Source organism: Drosophila novamexicana, unplaced genomic scaffold (assembly GCF_003285875.2).
Source record: "Drosophila novamexicana strain 15010-1031.04,08,12 unplaced genomic scaffold, DnovRS2.1 tig00004554-arrow-pilon, whole genome shotgun sequence".
Classification (NCBI taxonomy): Eukaryota; Metazoa; Arthropoda; class Insecta; order Diptera; family Drosophilidae; genus Drosophila; species Drosophila novamexicana.
In genome coordinates this window covers 7774-31626 of record NW_020825051.1, presented here as the reverse complement: position 1 = coordinate 31626, position 23853 = coordinate 7774, and the positions used below count along the sequence as shown (strand labels likewise).

The 23853-nt window shown below is 40.6% G+C and overlaps 2 protein-coding genes across 2 annotated transcripts; one reads left to right on the top strand and one right to left on the bottom strand.

Annotated features, from left to right (window-relative positions):
- The first annotated feature begins 217 nt into the window (after window positions 1-217).
- LOC115769777 (ankyrin repeat and BTB/POZ domain-containing protein 2-like) lies at window positions 218-15440 on the top strand. The gene is made up of 6 exons (XM_030714742.1): window positions 218-336; window positions 11110-12994; window positions 13062-14022; window positions 14102-14465; window positions 14536-14863; window positions 14925-15440. Exons 1-6 carry the CDS (start codon window positions 218-220, stop codon window positions 15162-15164), a joined length of 3897 nt encoding a protein of 1298 aa, XP_030570602.1. The 3' UTR covers window positions 15165-15440.
- A 623-nt stretch (window positions 15441-16063) lies between these two features.
- On the bottom strand, window positions 16064-17081 carry LOC115769426 (endocuticle structural glycoprotein ABD-5-like). The gene is made up of 2 exons (XM_030714233.1): window positions 16542-17081; window positions 16064-16474 (listed from the first exon to the last, which is right to left on the bottom strand). Exons 1-2 carry the CDS (start codon window positions 16551-16553, stop codon window positions 16064-16066), a joined length of 423 nt encoding a protein of 140 aa, XP_030570093.1. The 5' UTR covers window positions 16554-17081.
- Between the last annotated feature and the right edge of the window lie 6772 nt (window positions 17082-23853).

Below are 23853 nucleotides of genomic sequence, written 5' to 3'. Positions count from 1 at the left end.
GACGACGTTGGCAGCGGCTAATTGCACTCGGTGTGCCTGCTTAATTTGTAGAACCGACCGGACTCCAGTCTCGATTTCCCACTGAATGTCCGCGCCTGTCGATCAAATGAAATCAATATTTAATATGTTCTTTGATTTTTTCACTTAATTGCAGGGCAAACAAAATGCAGCAACTGGCTTTCCTTTAAATACTTAATACAAGAAGCTGTTCCAGAAAATGCCCACTCGCCACAATTGGGATACGGAGCGCGTGGGTGTGGCACATTTGGCAGGCGCACTAAGTCCGCTATGCATAACAGATGCCAATCATGAGATTTTGCGCCCAAAGCCACGCAGGTAAGACATATTTAGTATGATGGTTATATCTAGCTTAAAATTTTATATGTTTTATGTGCCAGGCGATTTTTTTTTAAATAATAACATCGTTTCTTGGCATTTTATGAAAGTTTCTGAGTATCTGACAAGCACACAAGAACGAACGCTAGATGGCGCTTTGTTAGATTTTTAAAAATATGAAAACTGCCTAAAAGTATGCAATATTTTTTATTTGATACATGCGATGAATTACTGCTAATGATGCGAACACAGATCGTCTTCAACTTTATTTGTATTTAGTTCTTATATATATATTCATGTTCTTACATATTATATTCATAGACTTATTTTTCATTATTAATTTCAAAGCTTTTAATTTTTTTTTGTTCACCATAGAAACAAAAAGCGAAAAAGATTTGAATACTGCTCATATATAAATGAAAGGAAATGTTTTTATTTAATTTAAGATAATATTTAAATGAACGAAATAAAATAGGTCAGTACATCATTTAAAATAAAATTATTGTCTATGTTATTTATGATTAAAATATATTTATTACAAATTGCTTTGCTCAATTGCTAGACTCTGTGCAAGAGTATGTAAATTTCGATAGAAATTGCAGGAATAGATAGCTCTTTCGTTTTGGTTCTTTGCTGGTTTTGTCTCTTTCTATTGTTTCCGACCCGACCGAGTGTCTCACCCAAACAATGGCTACTATTTTCGGTCTTGGACACTTGCATGCACAATTGTGCACAAAAGCGTGAAGCCTCCGAAGTTGAATGGACAATAAACTTTTGTGTTGTTTTGTTCTAGGGCGGTCAACTTCTTTTCGGAAGTAGTACCACATACCACAGCACACGTTGCAAGAATGGCAAATGGCAAACGGCAGACGGTTTTTTTTAGGAAATCTTAGGATTGTTGTTGCTGAACTAAAAGCAGAAGAAACGGGCACAACGCGTCTAGATATCTTCTTTTATTTTTTGTTGAAGTGGCATTGTGAAGCCGGTCAAGGTTAATTTGGGGAAAATTAATGCGGCAGTTGGCAGTGTCAGACGAATGGAGCAGCAGATCATTTGGTCGCCGGATGTGTGCCAAAAATTGATAAATGAAACTAAATAAAACTAGCTGACTTCAAAGTTATGAAAGCTGAGGATGAATATTTCGCTTTGAAGTTGAGAGCCATTCGAACAAAATTAATTCAATTACAGTGCAACTGAAGCTGAAGATATTTCAATTTTCATACGCGATTTCTCAATCAAACAAAGCCGCAACAATTGCAGATTTCAAATCTCTTTGAAGGCACCTGTGTGTGTGCGTGTGTGTGTGTGCTCGTGTGTATTAGATGTATCTACACAGGAAGCCGAAATATGACTGGCATTTTGGAAACTTTTTGCATGGACAAACAATTAAAAGTTTTGAAATACGTGTAACAAACAAACAAATGACAGTAGAAATTCACACAAATGAAAGTGAAAATGTCCAAATGTGAATAATTAGCTGCAAACAACAATAATAATGCACAGCAAACGAACTGAAATAGGAAAAATTTACACAAAATTCGCCACACAATTCGCCAGCTAACAACAACATCGACAACAACAACATCAACAAATTGTATCTGTATCCATAGCAGCCAAGTTAACATCAACATCTACGCCAATGACAATGGAACAGGCATGGGCAAGCCTCACGGTATCTGGCGTCTGGCGTCTGGCGTCTGGGGTCTGGGCCTGGGTCTGGGCCTAGGCCTGGAGCGGAGGGCATTAAACCCCCATAGTTGTTACATTTTTTATTAAGGCATCTTCAGCGCAGCATTAAAAATGCGACGTCGACATGAGGCAAGTGAAAATGTTGTTACCTTTGTTACCTTGTCTGTGCCTAAGCCCGTGCCCAGTGCCAACACTTTCTTTCACGCACACAAATACATAAATATATATATATATATATACATACATATATATACATACATATACACATATATAAAAGCTAAGGCACATACCCATACGTATCTGTGAGATACTTTTAGTGTTTGTCAAAATGCGAGTATCTACTACAACAAACTAAATCGTTTGATAGAAAGAAAAAAAGAAGTCGGCATGCTTTCATCGCAATTGCCAGAGTGTAAGATACCCTACATGTAAGCTACCCATATATCTGTTAAGCTTTCAGCTTTTATGCAGATTGCTTAAGCTAGCTGCTTGGTTCAGTTTCTTCTTCATGCCTTTTTTTTTATTTGATGTGTACAGGGTATTTTAACATGAAATAAGTACTAGACGCGAAAGTGTGGGAGACGCAAGTTGCCGTCAGCTGTTGCCCAGTTAGCCACATGCTGTTGATATCTGAATGACAGACGTCGCAACGTCACTCGCTCAACTAATTAAGTCGTTGAGGCCAAATGGGACTTAAGGTTGGGGCCCCACGGAAGCGTACCCAGTCGCATCCAATGACCGCATCTGCTGCTGGTTAATGTGGCTAATGTAAGGCGGCCAAATTGCGGAAATCCAGTTAACGCCCTATCCGCACAATCAGCGCATATTTATCTATAAATCTTCAAATCAGGTGCCACAAGCGTCAGCAGCTGTAATGATAGGGCCGGGTTATAGCTACAAATGTATAAAATGGTGTGTTTCATAAGAGGCGCAGATAATGATAAAATAAAACAAGTAACAACGGCTGGCATCTGCAAGCCAAATATTAAATACCCTGACAGAATTTGCAGATAGGTGAGGAGATTATGAGTCGAGCTTGTAAGTGCTGAGTTAGCTGGAAATAAACTAAGGTTTTCTGTTTTCGAACCATTCTTTCCATAGAGCAATAAGATTAAGTGCGCCGATGCTTCACGGACTTAGTTCATATGTAAGAAACAGGTAAAGTTCGTTAATGCCAAGTTTGTTGTTTAAGATATTTTGAAAGACAAAAAATTCGCATGCGAGAAGTACAAAAAACTTAATCTTCGACCGAGTGTTCTTATGGCATCTATATGATAGACCTAATCAAATTTCTTGCCGAAAATCTTAAACAGACAACTGTACCTCGGCTTTTGTTAATAAACAAGCATATAAATACGTTATGGAGTAGCATATGTGGTTACACAACTCATGACAAAATGATAATACCCTCTAAAAGGGCATGAAAACAAGTGCCTTATACTACTCAACCTGCTTGCTTTGGTAGAGCCAAACAAAGTCTTTATATAACCACTGCAATTAGCTGCATAAACAAAACATCCACAACGCACAGCAAAGTCTGTGGTCTTTGACCCCTTTTACATTTCCTGTTTGGAATTGTACACAAAAAATGTACATTCGACTAATCATGTGCGGAATTACCAATGGTCGGCATTACTGATAATGATTAATTAAAGTATTTGCTGTCAAAATATTTGCCACAATGCAGCGAATACGCCTAATCCGACAATCAATGGTAGCGATTATCTAAGAAAAGCTACTTAATTCAGAATTCATACGAATAGCCTTTATTTTCTACTCTTGAAACAAGTTACTGTAAGTTTTACGACTTGGACAACAATCTTGTCTATCTTAAGATCCAAGTGCGTTTGTTTTGAAAAAGTGTAAGTCCGCAGGCATTTTACTAGACACTTATACGTCCCAGAAAGTATCTGGAAATGTTTTCTGTTTTTCTGTTCCTATACATGACTAGACGAAAAGCGATGTGTGTCAACGAAGTGTTGAAAGCGACAATGTATTCGCAGATTGTAAATTTAGATTTAAAATTGAAGTTCTTTTAAATTTGTTATTGGCAAAAACTAGACAGAAGTTCAGCTTAATCCCCGAACTAACCTTGACAGAAGTTTAACAATAATTAGCATTTAAAATTGTCTTATATCTTAATGATCCCGCAACCAAGTTATTAATGGCCAACAGAGTGCGAGTTCTAATGATCTACAATCTAAAACCTCAGCGAAACACAATTTCCTGTTTAAATGACGGCTTGAAAAACGAAAGTTCCTTTGGCGCAACGGACTGCAATCTCATTAGTTGGCCTTAACTATAAAATGACACACATATTTTGAATAGTTTCTTATAGTTCGTATATAACTGCAGCCCAAAGGGCCGGGCACACTTAATAGGTTTTTGGGGTTTTGCTTTGAGCTGCAGTTGCCGCCTTTGGCCAGTTTTTCAACATTTGATACCCTTAATCCATTGAAAATTGGTAAAAGGGTATACTCGTTCGTCCAAATGTATGTAACAAGCAGCAGAAGAGTATATTTTTTCCTCATCAGGAGACGAGCTGAGTCTATATAGACATGTCCGCCTGTTGGTCTTTCTCTGTGAATGCATCGAGTTGAAAATTCAAATATACACTCTTATCAAGATATAGATACTATACCATACGCAATACAAGTTTGCCTTCTTTTCCACATCCCTTACCAATTTAATTGTATCAATAAAAAAAAAACTATATAACATATACGAGCTAAACACACCAAACTAGGTATGTGGATTTTCGTATATTAGACATCGATTAAAATATATTTTACACGTTTACTTGCCTGGGAATTTTACAAGGATCGGACTCTAAGCACCAATGTTAGTCAGGAATGCATTTTTTGCAACAGCTGCTGCGTTCAGGGTAGCTTCTAGTCGACTACTCCCGACTAGAGCATTCTTACTTGAGCTATTTTTGTTTCTTTTTGTTTAATAAACACGCAAATATTACATTAAACTCTCTGCCATACTTTTGCTTTTTCGGGTCTGGCGTGCTTAATGGGTGTAAGCATACTTATTTATAGTCTGTCATTACAATTCCGTAAATTAAACTTTTTAATGCGCAAATTGCTTCGAGCAACATAATGCTTATATATATTTTTTTGTTTTTGTTTTTAATAATTAACAACGCCAGCAGGTTGGACTAGAAACGGAGGCACGCCAGAAAAAATGAAGAAAGTTATTATTGTATAATCCAAGAGTGCGGGTGTAAGTACAGTGGAGTCTCCCAACGCTTTTCCGCATTACATGGGCGTGTTTTCTTTCGGTTTGAATGCGCTGACTGGCATTTGACCAAATGACCACCGATCGGTCATGACTTTCTAATTGCGATGGGGCTCGTTTTGTGGTTTGACAGCAGGCCCTAGGATGCGATCGCAGTAATTCTTCAAGAACAGCTCACAAAAGAAGTTCGTGTGGGTAGCTCTGTCCAATAAAAACCTCAAAAGACCGTTATATCAACAAGATGAGCTGGTATAAATCATTAGAAGCAGGTTACGCCTAACGAATTTATCTACGCTACACATGAAATGTATCTGGCAGATGTATCTTGAAGAACCAACGCGTGTCTGCACATGCTCAGAACACAAAACGTGATCTTGGGCCTCGGCGCGGAAGGAAGCTAGCAAAACGATCTGATAAGTGTCAAGATTGTATAACCTTCGAGTGCGTCCCAGGCCACAGCTCTCTAACCCCCCCTCTCCCCCCTCCCCCTCCCCCTCCGCTCCATCTCAACGGTTGTACATAATTAAATTCAAAAAGCCTACGAATAGAGATGAGCAATTGTTGGTAACTTGGCAAAGATTATAAAGAGCCTTTTATAATTATTATTAAATGGGAAATGTACACAAAAATGACCCAGGAAGTGTTTGGCTTTAATTGTTTTATGCGTTATTTAAAAAAAAACAAAGTAAGAGGATCTATTGGTTATGTGCTCTGTTGATTAAGATAATCTATTGATTCAATTTGTTATACGTTACAAAATAAATTTATTTTATATAGAAGAAAATTTAAAAATATTTCTCTCTTTTCTTTAACTTTTATTGATTTCTAACTCAAATTCTTTAAGATACTTTATATGTATATTAACTATATTTAATATTTAAAAAAATCCTATTTATTAGATATAGTTGACGCTCTCTTTTTCTCTTAGATATTTGATTTGAATATATAAAATATTATTTATATTAAATGGTTTATGAGTGTATATATTTTTGGGTATGAAATGTGTCTATATTCTCCTTAATTCTCTGAGATTTTTGATTTAAATATTAATAATAGTATTGTATTAGATACCTTTTTTGTTTTCCTGATTTATTATTTATTTTATTTTTTTATTTTTTTTAAATTAAATATTATAATTTTCTTATGCAGTGTGATTCGAAAATCATATTGGAGAGTAGCTCGAGGTCCGGGGCTTAGTTTATTAAAAACAAAAATGAAGAACAATTTTGTTTTAATCTTTATATTTGTTTTTCTTTTCTATATATTGTCTTTAAATAATTAATTTTATTTTAAATAAACCTATTCCCGAAGTTCTAGCCAGCTAAATGAAGATTCAGATAATAATATATTTTAATCGCACTTGCTGTGACTTTATTAGTACACCGAGTACTTCATTAATATTTGAGTTGTATGTAAATGACCATCGCAGTCGCAGTGACTCGGAAGCCACAATATCGCTTTCAATACGACTACGCAGACCTGATGGGCTCTGCCCTGGAGTAAATCTCCGCCTGCTGTTACTTCTGCCTGCCGCTGCCGCTGCTGCTGCTGCCTGCTGCCTGCTGCCTGCTGCTGCTGCTGCTGCCACTGGCTGTTGGATGTTACAGTTGTGCCATTGTTTTGGTCACACAGCTGAGAAACAACAACTCACGGCAGCTGAAATTACCCAAGCCAAAGACCTGCAAGGTGGCATGGGCCCCAAAGGCCTACGCTACACTCTGTGAAAATCAGGAAAAACAGACGTTGCCGCGCTTAGACAATGACTCGGCAGCGATGCTGGCGTTGACAGCGGCAGCAGCAACAGCAGCAGCAGCAGCAACAACAGCCGCCGCGCTGGCTTTGAACCACCAGCTGGCAGTTGGTAAGCTTCAGTCTAGCTTGAAGTGTGAACGCGCACGGTAACGTGTTTATCGAGAACACAAAAGTCGAGTGCTGGAAAATTCGGAGTCGGGACACAGATTCGGATTCGAATACAGCTTTGGATACGTACGTCGTCGGCCACGCAACGCTGCGCACGGCGCTAGAGCAATGAAAATTTATAATTTGCATAATTGTTGTTATTATTTGGTGTATTAAATTGTGTATGCCAGAATCGCAATTTCTGCGCAAAGTGAAATGAAACCAAAGCAAAAGTCGTAACCAAATGCCGCGCAGCAAATAAAATTTAAAATTTTCAGAAAACTTGTAAATTTAAACCTAATTTAAATCAAATCCAACCCAACTTCGATATGTACTGCACCAAAGATTGCGCCTGCCGTTTGTGCCGCGAGCTACGCGACTATAAGCTAAGCACCAAGAAGTCAGCAGTGCTGCCTCCGCAGCAACAGCTGCTCGCCAAGTCCAAGTCGAAGCTGGCTGGGAAGGGAACGCCTCCCAGCTCCCTGCTGGGTCGCATGCTCAATGAGAATTTCATACTGCGGCGACGCGGCATTTCGCTGAAGAACTTTCAGCCGCAATCGCTGCGCAATAGCGAAATGTGTCAGTCGCAGCCGCGCGATGTGCCACGCCCAGCGCAGACACCATCGCCCACGCCCATCGAGGAGCTGCCCGACTGGGCGGCCACACAGAGCCGGCGGGCAGAGGATCGTGATGGGAATGGAAATCTGGGTGATCGCGAGGTTAAACCAAATCACAAAGTGGTCATCTATTTTGGTGACTCCATGAATCGAGCTCAGCAGCCGCCGCAGCAGCAGCAGCAGCCACCCGCAGCATTGGCTTCGAAACTGCCCGCAGATGCAGCCAGTCTCCACTCACAGCTGCTGCAGGAGATGTCCCACAAACTGCAGGCCAATGACAAAGTCAGGCCAGAGACGGAGCCGAGAATAGCGTTAGAGGCGGTGGAGGAGTTGGAACTGCCCCAGTCGGCGGCGGCGGTGGCGGCGGAGGCGGAGGCAGAGGCAAACGTTGATGATGAACTGCCGCCCTACATTGAGAGCGTGCAGAATGGCGTAATTAATATCAAAATTGAAGGCAATTACCGGCGCGCCAGTGCGCTGGTGGAAACAGTGGCAAAGCCAACTCTGGCCGTTGTTGGCCAAATGAAATCCGATGCTGCCAACAGCGAACTAACTGCAGCTGATCATGATAATGACGACGACGACGATGATGATGATGATGACAGCGTCTCTGGCCCTGGCCACGATGCGGAGACCGCTAGTCAGTCAGATTCATGCGATTGGAGCTACGTTCAGGAGTGGCGACGCGCTGCGAGACGGTAGTGAAAAGCACTTCAAATGATTTGCCATTATTTTTTGCCCATTTTTTTTATTGTTGTTGTTGTTTTTTTGCATCAATTGTTGTCTGGGCTCCCATATTCTTGAGCTGTGAAAGCCATGGCTGTGAGGGTTTGCCCAGCCCCGACTAGCAAGTGAAAACATTTGGATTTAGTCTTTTTTGTTAAACATTTGCATGAAAAGGGAGTTGATTAAATATATATATATGAGAGTAAGAGTGAAAATCTAAGTATAAAAAAAAAAGAAATTGAATATAAGTCCTTTGAGTAGTCTATGATATGTTAATTAGTTTAGGAAATTTAACTTATGCCCTTGCAACCTTTGACACCCATTTTCATGCTTAATGCATGCATTCTTCTTCCCTTGAGGTAGGTCTTATAAAGTCGCTGGAACAAGATTTTTTTTATTTATTTCTGTAGGTTATTGAGCTACAGACGATTCTCATATTTCACCAAGTACGGTGAATTTATCGAAAAGTGTGAAACACTTCTTGAATTAAAATTAACAAAAAACTTTGAAAATACATTTTTAATTTAATCGAAGGGTAGAAAAAAAGAGTTTTTAGAGACTTTTCCCACATATTTTCCACAGTTGTGGGTGGAATTTTTTAAGATCATCACTAATCTGTCTGTCAGCACCCAAAGATATATACAGCTAATTACATGTTTGTATATTATATTCGGATTTCGTGAATAATTCCGAGAGGTCACTGATCGTCTCTGTGTAGAAAACAGTTCGCTAAATGAGCTCATGTCAAAGCATTGTAAGACACTGCCAAAAGCCATAAATCGTATTTAGCGCAAGACATTGTCCATTGCTATCCAAAAGAACAATGGGCAGTTTTCAAAAAAAAAAAAAAAACGCTGCTAAATTCTGGGTCAATCAAACATAGAAACGAAGTTTTATGTTACAGCATGAAATCAAAAATCATAATAAAAGCAAACGATTTAACTTGGATCTTTGCGCCATGCAAATGAATGGTCGTAACTGGCTCTTAATTTTTTTTTTTCCAGTTAGTTGATGTTCTTCTGAGCCAACGACAGTGCAGAAATGTGAGAACGAATAGCAACCCAATTTCATAAACAAAAGGAAACTTTACTGTGTATCTTGGCTAGCACACAGAATTGCGCATACTCTAACGTGCTTGAGAACCTTTGAGTTACTCGTCAGTCTCGCATTTGTGCGCTTGAATTATTCGTTTTATCCACACATTTTATATGAAAAATGCAGATTTGCATCCAATTTATAATTATTTAATAGATCGAAGCAGGTTAATAAGAAGAACATCATATAATACGGACAAGTATTTATTCAAGCAAACAGCTTCAGTGAGTCGCAGTCCCCCGATTTGGCTCTTTATAGTGCAAAAAGCGTTTGACAAAGTTTTCGCTGAAAAAGACGCAAACTCAGCAACGGCCTCCAGATCGTAACTCTGCTTTTAATTAGGTGCCACCTCCCAAGCTCAAGCTCAAGCCCCAGCACAAGCCCAAGATCGCGCTCTGCGTTCAAATACACACAAATACAAACCTCACACAGATACAAAGATGACCAAGTAGATTGTCAAGACAGTGTGAAAGATAAGCGGTAATATGACAGATATACTACCTATATCACATAGTATATGACAGCAGCTGCCTTGACCGTTAGGCGTTGCTTTGTTTACTTTTGGGTTGACAAATTCTACAAATTCAGATGTATTCTAATTAGTTGCATAACTGATGGGCTGCTGCTCACAAATGGGTCAAGCAAAGATACATTTGAATAAAGTTCAACTTTTCTGTTCTGTTTCGCGTAAGCTTCTTTTAAGTTTCATACTCTTTAAGAACAATTTTGTTAGAAATATCTTAAGGAAATATAATAGTAATGTAACATCGTTTACTCCCTCAATCATCGATCAAAATATCTATATTTCCTAAAGTATTATCTCATGCATAGTCTCTATCGTAATGTTCAAGTAGCTAAACCTATAATCAAGGCAAGTCTTTACGCCCATTTTCAGCTATTGTTATATGAGCTTACGCGGTCTAAATGAATTAAAATGCGCTTTTCCAAAAATTCCATTCGTATTTGCGGAAATTTTCATAATGCTCCCTCCAAATAATTTTGCTTATAATATCTTAAAAAATAAATACACTATTTTATTCCCGCCAGTTTTAAAATCAGATATTTGTGAAAAATATTGGAAGACGTTTTAGATTTTTGGTACGCAATATCCACATTTTTGGGAAAAATTGGCCTACGTTTATTCACCATTTTCGTTTAAATTATCCGATCGACTTGTTTTCGAATCATCTTCCCTGCCATATAGGAATGGGGTGGTTAAGGCAATACGGGCAAGAGAGTACAAACCGATTGTTACCAGATAGTGTATACAAGGAAAATTCACTTGGGCAGACAAAAGTAGTCGGGAAGTTGTTGTCCGCTCAAGAAGTGTCCACCTAACAGAGGGAGATTAGCTAAGCCTGCTTCGTGCTGGTTTTACAGAAACGAAAAGCCCATAATTGTGTCCGTTAGAGTTGTTTTCACTGTACTAATTTACTCCTTTCACATACATTAAGTCCAGTTTGACTAAATACTTTACGAGTCAATGTCTTTTATCTTTCAACAGACCCACGGGCAACTTGCCGCCAAACTTTGGACAGCAGGCGCCCGCACAGGTGACGGGATTGCCGCCAGTGCCGGTGCCGCCGCAGCCGCAGCTGCAGATACAGCAACAGGCGCAACCAGCCCTTGCAGCACCACAAGTGGGAGCCGGCGGTGGTGGCCATGCGGTGGCTATGGCAACGCCAGCACCGCGAGTCTTTAAGGAGCTGGCGCAGCAGCCGAACAAGGCGCCTGTGAATGTAAATAAGATAACAGCGAATGCGCTACCAGTGGTAACCAGCCCCTTGCCACTGCAGCAGCATCAGCAGCTGACTTCGCCCATCTCCAAGACGGCAATGCCGCAGCGTGCGGTTGCCGGACCCGCTAGGCTGACGGTGCAAAGTACGCCAGTAAAGTCTCAGCCACCGCAGCTGAGCGGCAGCCTGCAAAGCTCTCCCAGTCGGCCCACGCTGGGAATACCGACATCCACGACGACGACGCAGGCGCCGCGAACGCATCAGCACGAACAGTTTCGGGCGTTGCAGCGGGTGCAGGAGTGCCACAGTTCCTCGGATGAGAATCGTAGCTCAGGCCATGCTAGCATGTCGGATACGGGCGGGCACAGTTCCTCGCCAGCGGGCGGCTTGACATTGGGACCGCTGCCCGAGGATCGGCTGGCCGCTGGTGTTACCAATCGCAGCACACGCTCGAGACGCCATCGTGGAATAATGCCAGCCGGCAAAGCACCCTGGAGCGGCAGCGGCCTGGAGGACATAAAGCTGGCCATACAACAGCTAACAATGCGCTCCCAGACAAGCAGCAGCACCTACAGCAGCCTGAGCGCCGGCTCGGAGAGCTCAGAGCCGGCCAGGCGACTGGGACGCTATTCGTCGCTGGAGACGGTGATCACCAGCACCAGCGCGGATGAGTTTGTGTGGGTGGACTCGCACAATCGGCTCGTGGAGCTGCAGCATCCACCGTGGAGCCAACAGTGCATTATGCGTGTGCTGCGGAATGGACGCTGCAAGCAGCAGGCGGAGCATGCGTCCGTAGAGGTCATCTCCCGGCTAGGTTATCTGCTGCAGCGTGCTCTGGTGCGCATCGCACGGGAGATACAACGTTTCTCGGCTGGGTTGGGTTTGTGCTCCAAGCAGGAGGTGACCGGCGCCTTCAAGGTGGTGCTCTGCTCCACACTTGCCGACTCCTGCACCAAGGCGTGCCTGCGTGCCGCCGCCATGTTCGCAGTGCCCGGCGAGAGCGCCCTAAAGCAAAGCAAATCCTCACGCGCCGGTCTACAGCTGTCGGTGGGCAGCTTCTTCAGATGGATGACCGATGCTCGGCTGGGCAAGTTCATACACGAGTACGCTGCCGTCTACCTGTGCGCTGGCATTGAAAATCTGCTCGAGGAGATTATGTTGCAGTGCGGCGGCGGTGCCGGTGGCACCACTGCCCAGGCTCTAGATCAGAGCATTGCCAGTTCTGGCGATTTCTGGGGCTTGTTGCAGCCGTTTGCACATTTGAATGCCGGACGCATTGCCTCCGGCGCTTTGGCCATGCCGCGCTGGGCAAGCGCCTTTTCGCTGGCCACCTGTGTGGGTAGCATACGCGAGCTAAAGGAGAAGGCGCTGCGCACACAGCAGGAATTCCAGCATGCCACCGCCCTCTCCAATGCGGCGCTAAGTGCATTGTTCTATTTTATGCGCTGCTCCCAGCTGGAGCACACTGAGCTGGCTGCCCAGAGCTCAACGGCCGGCCAGGCGCCACCCAACAGTGGCACCCATAACGTCCAGGAGCTGTGCTATGAACGCGCCTACGTGGTGCTCCCACCGCTGGCCGAATGGCTGCGAGTGGCATCGGCGCACGCTGAGCACCGCAATGGCCTGATGATTGACAAGGATGATATTTTGCAGGTAAGCTGAGGCACACCTTCAATTAGTGTTTTATGTCCTAACACACCCAATCTACATCCTGTTGCAGGCTGCGCGTCTATTGCTGCCCGGAGTGGATTGTCCCATACGTCCTGTGGCTCATGATGAGGAGCTGCCCACAAAGAAGACGCACTTTAGCAGCGGCAGCAGCCAGGGTGGCAGCGCCACTGGCACTGGCAGCTCCAGCTCCAGTTCCCCGGCCGTGAGCAGTATTGGCGAGGACACTTCGGAACTGGGCAGGCGTGCCACCATTGGTGTCGCCTTCAAGCTGCTGCTGACGGGTCGCGCCGAGCTTCTAGCCCAAGCTGCGCAGCTGCTGCCGCCTACCACACGCTATGATACACAGAATAGCGCCGGGTTGACAGCCCTGATGATTGCCAGCATACGAAATGATGAGGTCGCCTTGCATGCCCTGCTCGATGCCGGCTGTGATCCGAATGTGGAGGTGCCGGCGGCGGGAAGCACTGGCTATCCGGCCATACAGCCGGACACACAACACTGGACGGCACTCAGTTTTGCCGCCAGCCGTGCTAACTATGTGGCGCTGCGCATTCTGCTGGAACGCGGCGGCAAGGTGGAGGGCGGTGCTCGCAGCAGCGAGGAGAAGTGCACATTGACGCCGTTGCAGCTGGCCGCGGGCACAGGCAATCTGGAGATGGTGGCACTCCTACTGGCGCATGGCGCCAATGCTTTCCTGTCTACACAGCAGAAGGACACACTGTGCTTTGCGGGTGCCGCGCAGAAGGGTTGCTTCTGTGCCATCTCCGTGGCGGCAGCGCATGGGCATCGTTCGTGCCTGCGCAAGCTGCTCACGCATCCGCTGTCGCCGGGCACGCGGGATGTGCTCTCGCTGGAGGAGATGCTCGCCGAGGGCGATGTGGTGGGTGTGCGTGGCTCTGGCGCTGCCGCGGCCACAGTCGCTGGGGAAGATCTGCTGCCGCTGCTGAACAAGACGCAGATCAAGCGACTCCAGGAGGCCATGTACCACAGCGCCGAGAACAATCACTTGGGTGAGCAGTAAACCAAAAGAAAACCCAAACGAAAACAGCCTCCACAAATGCTAAGAATATATTCTTTATTCCATTTCAGATATAACCATAGAGTTGCGCAAGCTGGGTGTGCCCTGGACCTTGCACTGCTGGATGCATGCGCTGTCGGCGGCTCACGAGTTGCGACTGGACGCGGTCATTGATCAGCTGTTGCAGGACTTTCTCCAGGTTTGCCCCGATGATTATAGCGCCCAGTTTGTTAGCGAGTGCCTGCCCCTGCTCTTCAACATCTTTCGCAATAAGAACGAAGGCACCACGCTGCTGCTGGCGGACATCTTTGCCACATGCTTTGGCTGGGAGGCGCTGCATCCACTGAAAGAGCAGCCGCCACTGCAGCCAGTCCAGGGCACACGCATCGATCCAAAGTTTGTCAACAATCCGGAACTAAGCGATGTCACCTTTCGGTATGGCAGCAGCCCTATCAAGTTATCTGGATTAGTTTTAACGTCCACTTTTCACATATTTTTCTTGCAGCGTCGAGGGTAAAATATTCTATGGCCACAAGATAGTGCTGGTCACGGCCTCGCCACGATTCCAGAGCATGCTCAGTGCCAAGCTAAGCGATGCCACCAGCACGCCCACTGTCCAGATCAATGATATACGCTATCACATCTTCCAGCTGGTCATGCAGTTTCTATATAGCGGCGGCTGCAGTGCTCTGGATGTATCCCATGGTGATGTGCTCGAACTGATGGCTGCCGCCAGCTTCTTTCAGCTGGAGGCGCTGCTGCGCTACACAGAGGCGCGCTGCTCCGAGATGGTCGATGTGGACAATGTGGTCGCCATGTATATACATGCTAAGGTGGGTGCTTATTATTATCATTCACATGGAGCTGGTGACCAACTCGGGTTCTTTCTCACAGGTTTACAATGCCAACAATCTCTTGGAGTATTGCCAGTGCTTTCTGCTGCAGAATATGGTCGCACTGCTGACCTACGATGATTCAGTGAAGCGTCTGCTGTTTGCCAAGAAGATACCAAATCATGATGTCCTGGCCGGCCTGCTCCAGACGCTGCAGCAGCGACTCAAGAGCCGCAAGCCGAATGCTGGTGGGTTGGTCAACGTCTATCGCTCTCCGCCGGCCACGCCTGTCAAGAAGTAGCGGCTACATCTCGCTCCTTACCCAGACTAACACATACAGCATATGTTCTGCTTATGTCATATTTATTGCATTGTTTTTAACGAATCTCTCTGAGCTCTCGTACTCGTATGTATTATAACGCCCCTTATGCCTAGACCTATCCCTAAATACTTGTAGTTGTATTTTGTACTCTCAACTTGTTCAGCGCACTGTTAATTTAAATGCTAGTTAACGTGGTACAGCTTAGAGCGTCCTGTAGCAAACCTGTAGTTAGTTGAAATTGTTTCTGCATTAAATGAAAAATAAAACCTGAAACAATATATGTATATACCCTGAGCCCAGCCACAGGCTGCCGTTACCAACATTCTTGCTTATTTTGATGCATACAACATGATGCGCTTGATGCGCAGCTTACGTCGCGGCAGTGCTTCTTCGGCTTTTACTGTCCGATCTTTATGAAATTTTTGAGGGCATACATATCCAAATTTATGCGAATTCCAAAGCCCAACAATATGACTCCAAAAATGTACGTACAACATAGCTCCATTTTGAGGGAAAGGGGTGAAAGTATCAAAGAAGTATAAGTTTTCGAATAGCGGAAAACTAACAAATTAAGTTTGGAGAATTTCGCTCCTATATTCTTCGAAATATGCTCAGAGAACTGAATTTTGATATAGGTTTTATATTGAAGCAGAAGCAGAGCGAGTTTTCGTTCTTTAGAAATAAACTCGATCTTTCCTTGCAAATTAAGCGGACGGACAGACGGATATGGCTAGATCAACTCGGCTGTTGATGCTGGTCAAGAGAATGGAAAAAGCCTGCTTCCTCCATTTGCATAACACCAATATAATCTTTCTAACCATTTTTAATGATTTGTAGGCATAGAAACTAATATTTTCTTTGCAACATTTGATTACTTTTTATTCGTTTTGCGGCGGCTTTTTATAGTCCGTATCGGGAAGAGGGTACCTCTGCTCACTGGCCAGCTTGGCGGCCAGCGTTATCTGTGGCAATATGTTGCCTCCCTCGGGCACAAAACCGTAATTATCGGCCTTGTAGTTCACCACCACCTCCTTGCCGTCGGCATCGAAATATGAATAGGTGCCGCTCACCTCGAGGAACGCATCCCCAGTGCCTGCATTCTGCACCACGGCCGTCTCCTCGCGCCTCGTGCCATCTTCGCCCTGGTAAAAGAAATGATACGAGCCATCCTCATGCTTCTCCTGACCCGAATCCACAATAGCCACTGGCGGCACCGTTGTGCTCGTATGATCGACATCGGCGGGCGCGGCCAAAGCGCCAACCAGACACAGGCCAAAAATGCTAAGTAACTGCACCAAAGGAAGTGGACGCATTAGTGGACGCAACCAGGAGAATGGAACATTTGCGTCTACTTACAATCTTCAACATGCTGTTGCTGTTTGTGCCGCTGCTCTCTACGGTTTGAGCCTCTGCAGCCGATTAGTCGCCTTTTAAAGGGCAAGCCAACCAAAATCACAAAAAAAAAACCCAAATAATTATTTGTGGTCATCATCCTTACCGGTTTTCGCTTGTGACATACATTAAGTCGCAAAATTTTTGTAAGCTGAAACTCGTTCTAAGAATTAATTTCATATCAATTAACTGCATGTATACGCCTTACAATTTCTGGCGATCAATTTCAGATCATCCGGCCAGATACATACATACACAGAGCCCATAAGTACTCGGGTATTTATGAGTATTCCTGGCTATTCATATTCAGTTTGTTCTCGCATTCCTTATGCACTTGTTTACTTTGCTCTTAACGCCAACCCAGTTGCGCTTCAGCTTGCATTCATTATTTAGCATGATTATATGATTATGGTTTGATGCGGTTCGCCGATATTTCTGCATGCATTGTTTCCCCAACGTTTTTATTTTCAGCTTTTCAATTTGGTTTCTTTTTAGTTTTTGAACTTTTTGTATAGAATTGGAATTATTGAATGCTCACGAATTTCGCAACCATCTTCGTCATTTTTCAGCAAAAACTGTTTCGATTTTTCTCGAACAAGCGATTTCTCAATTGCCAATTGTTTATACGAAAACTATAAACAAATCTGTGCTTCTTTGCACCGCTTCACCTCCTCCACCAACCATCCCCCCACACATTTTCTAACATTTGAGCCCTCACCGCCCGATTGTTATTTTTGGCTCAGCTCGTGCGGGAGCACTAATTTTTCCAGCCCCTGCAAAATACAATGCGTTCCACATAGACCAGGCCAAACCAGGGCGATATTCGAGGTGAGAGCGGGGTCTGGGGCCGAGTACAAATCGAAATACTTAAAGGTGCCACATGCGCTTCGGCTGCGTTTGGTTCGATTTTCGATTCGGTTTCGTGCCTTTTGTTTATGCAACAATAAATTATACATTTAATTTCATTTCATTCGAAATGCTACAAAAATATCAGCGCCTCAGATTGGGGGTGGTATGTTACTAAATATACACATTTTTATATTTCCATATATTTATAAAGACATACTATATATGCAGCGATTTCAATGTGCATAGCCTTCAATATATAATGTATAAGGTAACTGGAAATATTACTTAGATATAAGTGTGTTTTAATTTATTAATATGTATGCATATATATTAGCTTTATGGCAGTATCGATCGGCTATATTTTTTGGAAATATGTAATTTACAGGTTTTTTATCTTTTTTATTTGAAACTGAAGTATAATTACGTTCAATTTGTTATACTTAAGTTTATTTATTAAATTTGGGAGTTAGTCACAGACAAAAAACAATTAATTCATATTTATAGAAACTGTATTGTTCCAGATACACAATTGGTTTATTTTTAGAAATATTTCAAACATATGGTTATAAATCTAAGGCAAGTATTCCCTACATTTGTTTTTAACATTCAAACTCAATATATAAATCGATTACTGTGCATGCTTGAAAACTAAATTTGAAACGTCAATACGGCAGATCTAAGACCAAAATTCATAATTGTATGTTATAAAAAGAATATAAATAATATTTTCATAGACACATATTTCTGTATCTATATATCAAAAGCTTTAATGAAAAAACAATATATACATATATTATATACATATATATATATATATATGTGGAGCATCGATTTCAGGGACCCCAAAAAGTGGGGGTTTTCTCTTTGGGGAATCATGATGGAACTTCTAAATTAACCTCTGGGAAATTTTAACGGTCTTAGAAGCATAGCCTCGTGACTTATGAGAAATTTTATATACAACCATTATTTTGGGTACACACCATGTAACGTGTTTTACGAGGACTCAGTTCCCGAAATACTCTCAGTATATAACATAAAAATTTTCCGTATAATGAACTTTATATATAAGGTCAGTTTTAGGAACAAAAACGCAGGGTTGCCATATGCAGACCTTTTTGCATAAGCAACGTGTATTATAAGGACACAGGAACGATGAGATTTGGTCCAGTTCACACTTCAATTTAGTAAATAACAGTCAAATAGCTGTCCCCAAAAACATACTGATTTTATATAAATATAGAGACTCATATATAGAGGTTATGAGGACTAGGGAACAGTGAATTTCGATAAAACTCACTAAACTAAATAAATATAACGCTAAACCACGTAAGACTCAGCAATATTTTATTAAATTTATACATTTTAAATTTAGTGGCAGACTGGCTTAATTGAAATTAAGAGTCAAATTTATTTTGAATGTAGTTTTGGATCACTTTAGGTTAAAGTAAAATTAATAATGTGAATTAACATAAATGACGTTATTAAATACATGCATTTAAAATGAATTTTTTTTTAATTCCAAAATTTTTTAACATAAATTAATATTAATATACGAAAAAGTATAATCCACTTATTTTAAATATGGTCAACATATTTATTATTTAATCTATTTGCGGAGTTCCTTGATTTAGCCTTGCGCTGATTATCTATCCATGTTTTTACTTGCGCCGGTGTCCTACATTTTAGATATGTAGAATTATTTATAACTGTGTTGCATTGATTAAGTGACGGCAATCCTTTAAGCGACAACAGGTCGCCAAAAGCCTGGTATATTTCTTCACGCTCTTCATTCGACCACCGGTTTCTTATCGTTTTTCCAAATGATGATCCTGTTAAATAATAGAGTTTAATACAATTTAGTGTGAAAAAGAATAACGTTTTAGTAATATAGAAAAATATTAAAAACTTTGCAGTCGGTTGCAACCGTCGCAATACTCAATCATAGACCAATAACAGATTAATACAGCCTACCAGAACAATTTATTAGGTGATATCAATTTTAAACATTCGCCACGCACCCAGTCAATCGTAGGCAAACTAATTTTTATCGATCTTCAGAGTAGTCCATCAATAGTATTCATGAAAAAGTTAGTCAAGCTCTAAGATTCTGTAAGATTTGCGATTGTGCAATTTAAAACGATTTTTAGGATTTACAACGCCCCCAGTGGTCGTCATTATATAATTGTAGCACTTTACCTATCGTGGATATATACGTGTATATATTTCAAGCCCAAAGTTTCTAACTTCAATGGGCCCGCAAAATAAGCACGATATATTTTTTCACTTTGCGAATGAGGATAAATAGGACAGACTAATCGCAATGCATGTAAGCACGTGACAAAAATATGTAGGTTGCAATTCAATACTCACTACTTGGACGCTTTCCTTTTGCATTGGATTTTTCTACAATTTCATCATCGGAAATATTAAATTCGCTTTCTGATCGCTGTTCAGAATAATCTGATTCCGAATCCTCTAAAGGATCATCTGCAAAATACATTTTAAGTATAATGTAAAAACATTGACAATAGGGCTTATTGGATAAGTAATTATTAGATAAGTTAAAATATTATATTCTACACAATAACTACACTTAGTATCACTCACAACCTTGATGAATATATTTACTCACTTTCTTTTAACTGATCAAGGGCTACTGTGTTTTCATCCTCAACATTATTTCCAAGAGCTGCCATAAGCATCTGGGATACTTCGGCAATCTCCGCTACTGTTACAGGGATTCTGTAGATTTCTTTGTGTATATCTTTATGATGACCCATAAAATTGGCAAGCCTATCAATTTGGACATCTTCGACGTTAAGCATCGATGTATAGGTAGCTAAATGCTTTCGAAGCATCGTTCCCCTTAAGGCCCCTGGGCAGCGAGCCCCACACTCCAGGGCAAATCTTTTTAGAATGGGGCAAGCCCGTACATACTGCTTTGCTAAAGGCTTGGCGTTAGGCACGCTAAATATGTAATCATTATTTTTCTTAACACCAGCTCTTTTACGATATTTAAGAATAGTTTCAATACAATACTTGTCAAACGGTGTGAGCAGCACTGGCACAGTTCGATTTAGTTTTCCACGGATAGTCAACCTTGTGTATTTTTGAGCAATTTCTCTAGTTTCTTTCGTGAGACGGTCGAAGTTTTCTTTATCCACATTTTCATCGATGGCGTGGCCTGTTAGATAGTTCTCAATTGTTAGTCTTTCAATTTCACCAGCTCTACGGCGGTTAAAAATTTGAAGGCCAATTAGTGTGCTTTGTATTAACGATGTCCATGACAAAAAATCAAACTTAATTTTCAGCACACTAAGAGAATTTTCAGACTTTTTTATCACATAATCAAAAAGTTTTTTGATGTCTTCTTTACATGGTAAGATAGTTGGTAGAGCTCTCTTTTTCTTTGACTGATCTTCTATAGCTTTTTTGTTTATAAAAAGAGGGATTTCGGTTTCCCATAGAACAAGAAAATCTTTAATTATTTTTTTTTTTTCATGATTTTGTGTTTTTATGCAATGAGTCCATAATATTTTTGCGCACTTTTTAATTAAAGTTGTAAGGTTCGTTGCGACTGAAGGTGTTTTAAAAAACAACAAAGAAGAGTCCCACTGAGCCACTTTTCTGATACAAGATATCATTAAATCCAAATGTTTGGGATTAATGGCGTCTTTAAGTTCCTGTATCTCATTGGGTTCAGATTTTTTTATTTCACATAATAGTCTGCTTAGCAATCTCATGTTTGCTCTGATCATATCGTACTGAAGTTCGCCGTGCTTCATAGATTCTGCGTTTGCGAATAAAACAATCAATTCATCATATATCAGATTCCGAGAAATTGGATCATCATTTAAAACAGGCATTATTTTTGTGCGCACAACGTCGTTTGCACTTTTATGCATAAAGCCGGTTTTGGAGCGACCTTGTTTAAGCAAGTCACGAGTTCCTTTCTTATGATCGCTGCCTTTGCAATTATTAATATGACTTCGTATTGTGCTTTTGGGAAAAAATCCAGAACATCCCTTGCAACATATGAAATCAACAACTTCATTTTTAGAATTAACTCGCTTTTGACGGGGCACGATTAGAGTTCCATTATTTAACGATGCATCGATATTATGGATATAATCACCATTTTTTCTAATTTCATCAATAAGTAATCTCCGAGTTTTGTCATTTTTCGGCAGGCATATGAATTTTTGTACTTGCGGCTCATTTTTATGAACAAGCTGCAAGTGACGAGCGAATTTTGTTTGCAACTTATTGCAAAATAAGCAAAAATGTTTCTTACAATTTTTTTGGGTTTTCGCAGTTTGAATAATCAAATCCCTGACATCACTTAGTGGAGTTTCAGTTGTGTAAGTAAAAACTTGTTTATTGGTTGAATTATTTAAAATGCTGGACTGGTTAGTTATATCCGGAGTATAACTGGAATCGAATCCATGAGTGGAATCTGGACAGTTAGTATTAAGCGATTGAAATGTATCATTTATCGTTGAATGATTTTGATTTTTTGCCGATGAATCTAGCCTATCATAGCCAAATTCGTTAAGTAGTTCCAAAGATCTTCTATTAGTCGATGAATTTTTAGTTGTATTGATAAATTCTTCGGATGCATCTATTTGAATATATTTAATAATAAATATATAACGAGGAATCCATATTAATTATTACTGGACATAATTCAATATTTTAAGTAAATATTTCGTATCTAATATAGTAGCACCAGGAGCTGTGCCTATATACATATTTAAGAACATTTATTTTACTTAACTTTCAGACCTGTAAGGATGTGATAGTATGACATAGTGTATACCTCCACTTCACTTGCAGTTAATTAATCATTCGGATGTGTCTCTATTACATCTTATATTTTAATGTATACAATTATTTTTATATTACGTTAAGCAGAATGAACGTTATTAAAAAATGTATATCTGTACTGATCATGATAAGCATTTTATTTATATATAGATAAATATTTATATTTTTCATTACCTTTACTAGAAACATATTAATATGAGACGAGAACAAGACAGCTGATAGGAACACAAACTAGCTGGAACGAACACGAATCAGTTAACAAACTATAAATTGGGTGATGTCAAGTATATAAAGTTAGCATTAGTAAATAAATATTAAAATTAGCAAAAAACGGTTTAGATATGTCGGGAGGCATATAGCTTAAAAGAGAATATACTAATCCAAGTAACGCAATGACGGATTGTTTCTTTGATATAGTAATTTTATGATAAGTTAATCAGATCTTACCAATATGAAAAATTTTTAATTCATAACATATAAGGTATTGAATCTTTTAATGTATATCTTCAGATTCTGGCTTTGAAACTGTGCTAATCAAAATTATACACATTTAACGCTTAAAATTGTGAAGGATTGCATTTATTTGCTGTGTCACTATTTGACTTATCTTTAAAAGTCAAATTTAACATTAGAATTTTAAACGGACATTAATATTGCAAGTACTGGATTTATCTTCATTCGTTGCTGATTCACTTTCATTTAATTTAGTGCCTGCTTCTAGTGTCTATAAATATTTTAGGTATAAGGGAAAGTTTCCTTTCATTTTTGTTTCATAATTTTGTGTTTAATTGCAATGAGTCCATAATATTTTTGCTTACTCTTTTATTAAAGTTGTAAGGTTCGTTGCGACTGAAGGTGTTTTTAAAAAAAACTTCGAAGAACTGAGCAACTTTTCTGATACAAGATATTAAATCCAAATGTTTGGGATAAATGGCGTCTTTAAGTTCCTATATCTCATTGGAATCCGATTTTTTATTTCATGTAATAGTCTGCTTATCAATTTCATTTTTGCTCTGATCATATCGTACTGAAGGTCGCCGTGCTTCATAGAGTCTACGTTTGCAAATAAAATAACGTCACTTGCACTTTTATGCATTGGGCAGGTTTTAGATCGACCTTGTTTAAGCAAGTCACGAGTTCGTTTTTTATGTTCGCTGCCGTTGCAATTATTTATGACTCCGCATTGTGGTTTTGGGGAAAAATCCAGAACATCCCTTGCAACATTTGACAAAATATTAGTCTTTAGAGTTAACTGGCTTTTGACAGGGCATGATTAGAGTTTCGTTATTTAATTATGCATCGATATTATCGATTTTATCGCTATTTTTCCAAATCTCAATAATAAGTTATCTGCTAATTATATCATTTTTCAAGGGTCATAAAAATGTTTTTACTTGCAGCTAATTATTATGTACGAACTGCAAGTGACGAGCTAATTTTGTTTGTAATTTATTACAGAAAAAGCAAAAATAAAAGTTACAATTTTTTGGGTTTTCGCAGTTGGAATAATCAAATCCCTTACATCACTTAGTGGAGTTACAGTTGTGTACGTTGAACCTTTTTTGTGTTGGAACACTTTATATAGTGCTGGACTTACTTA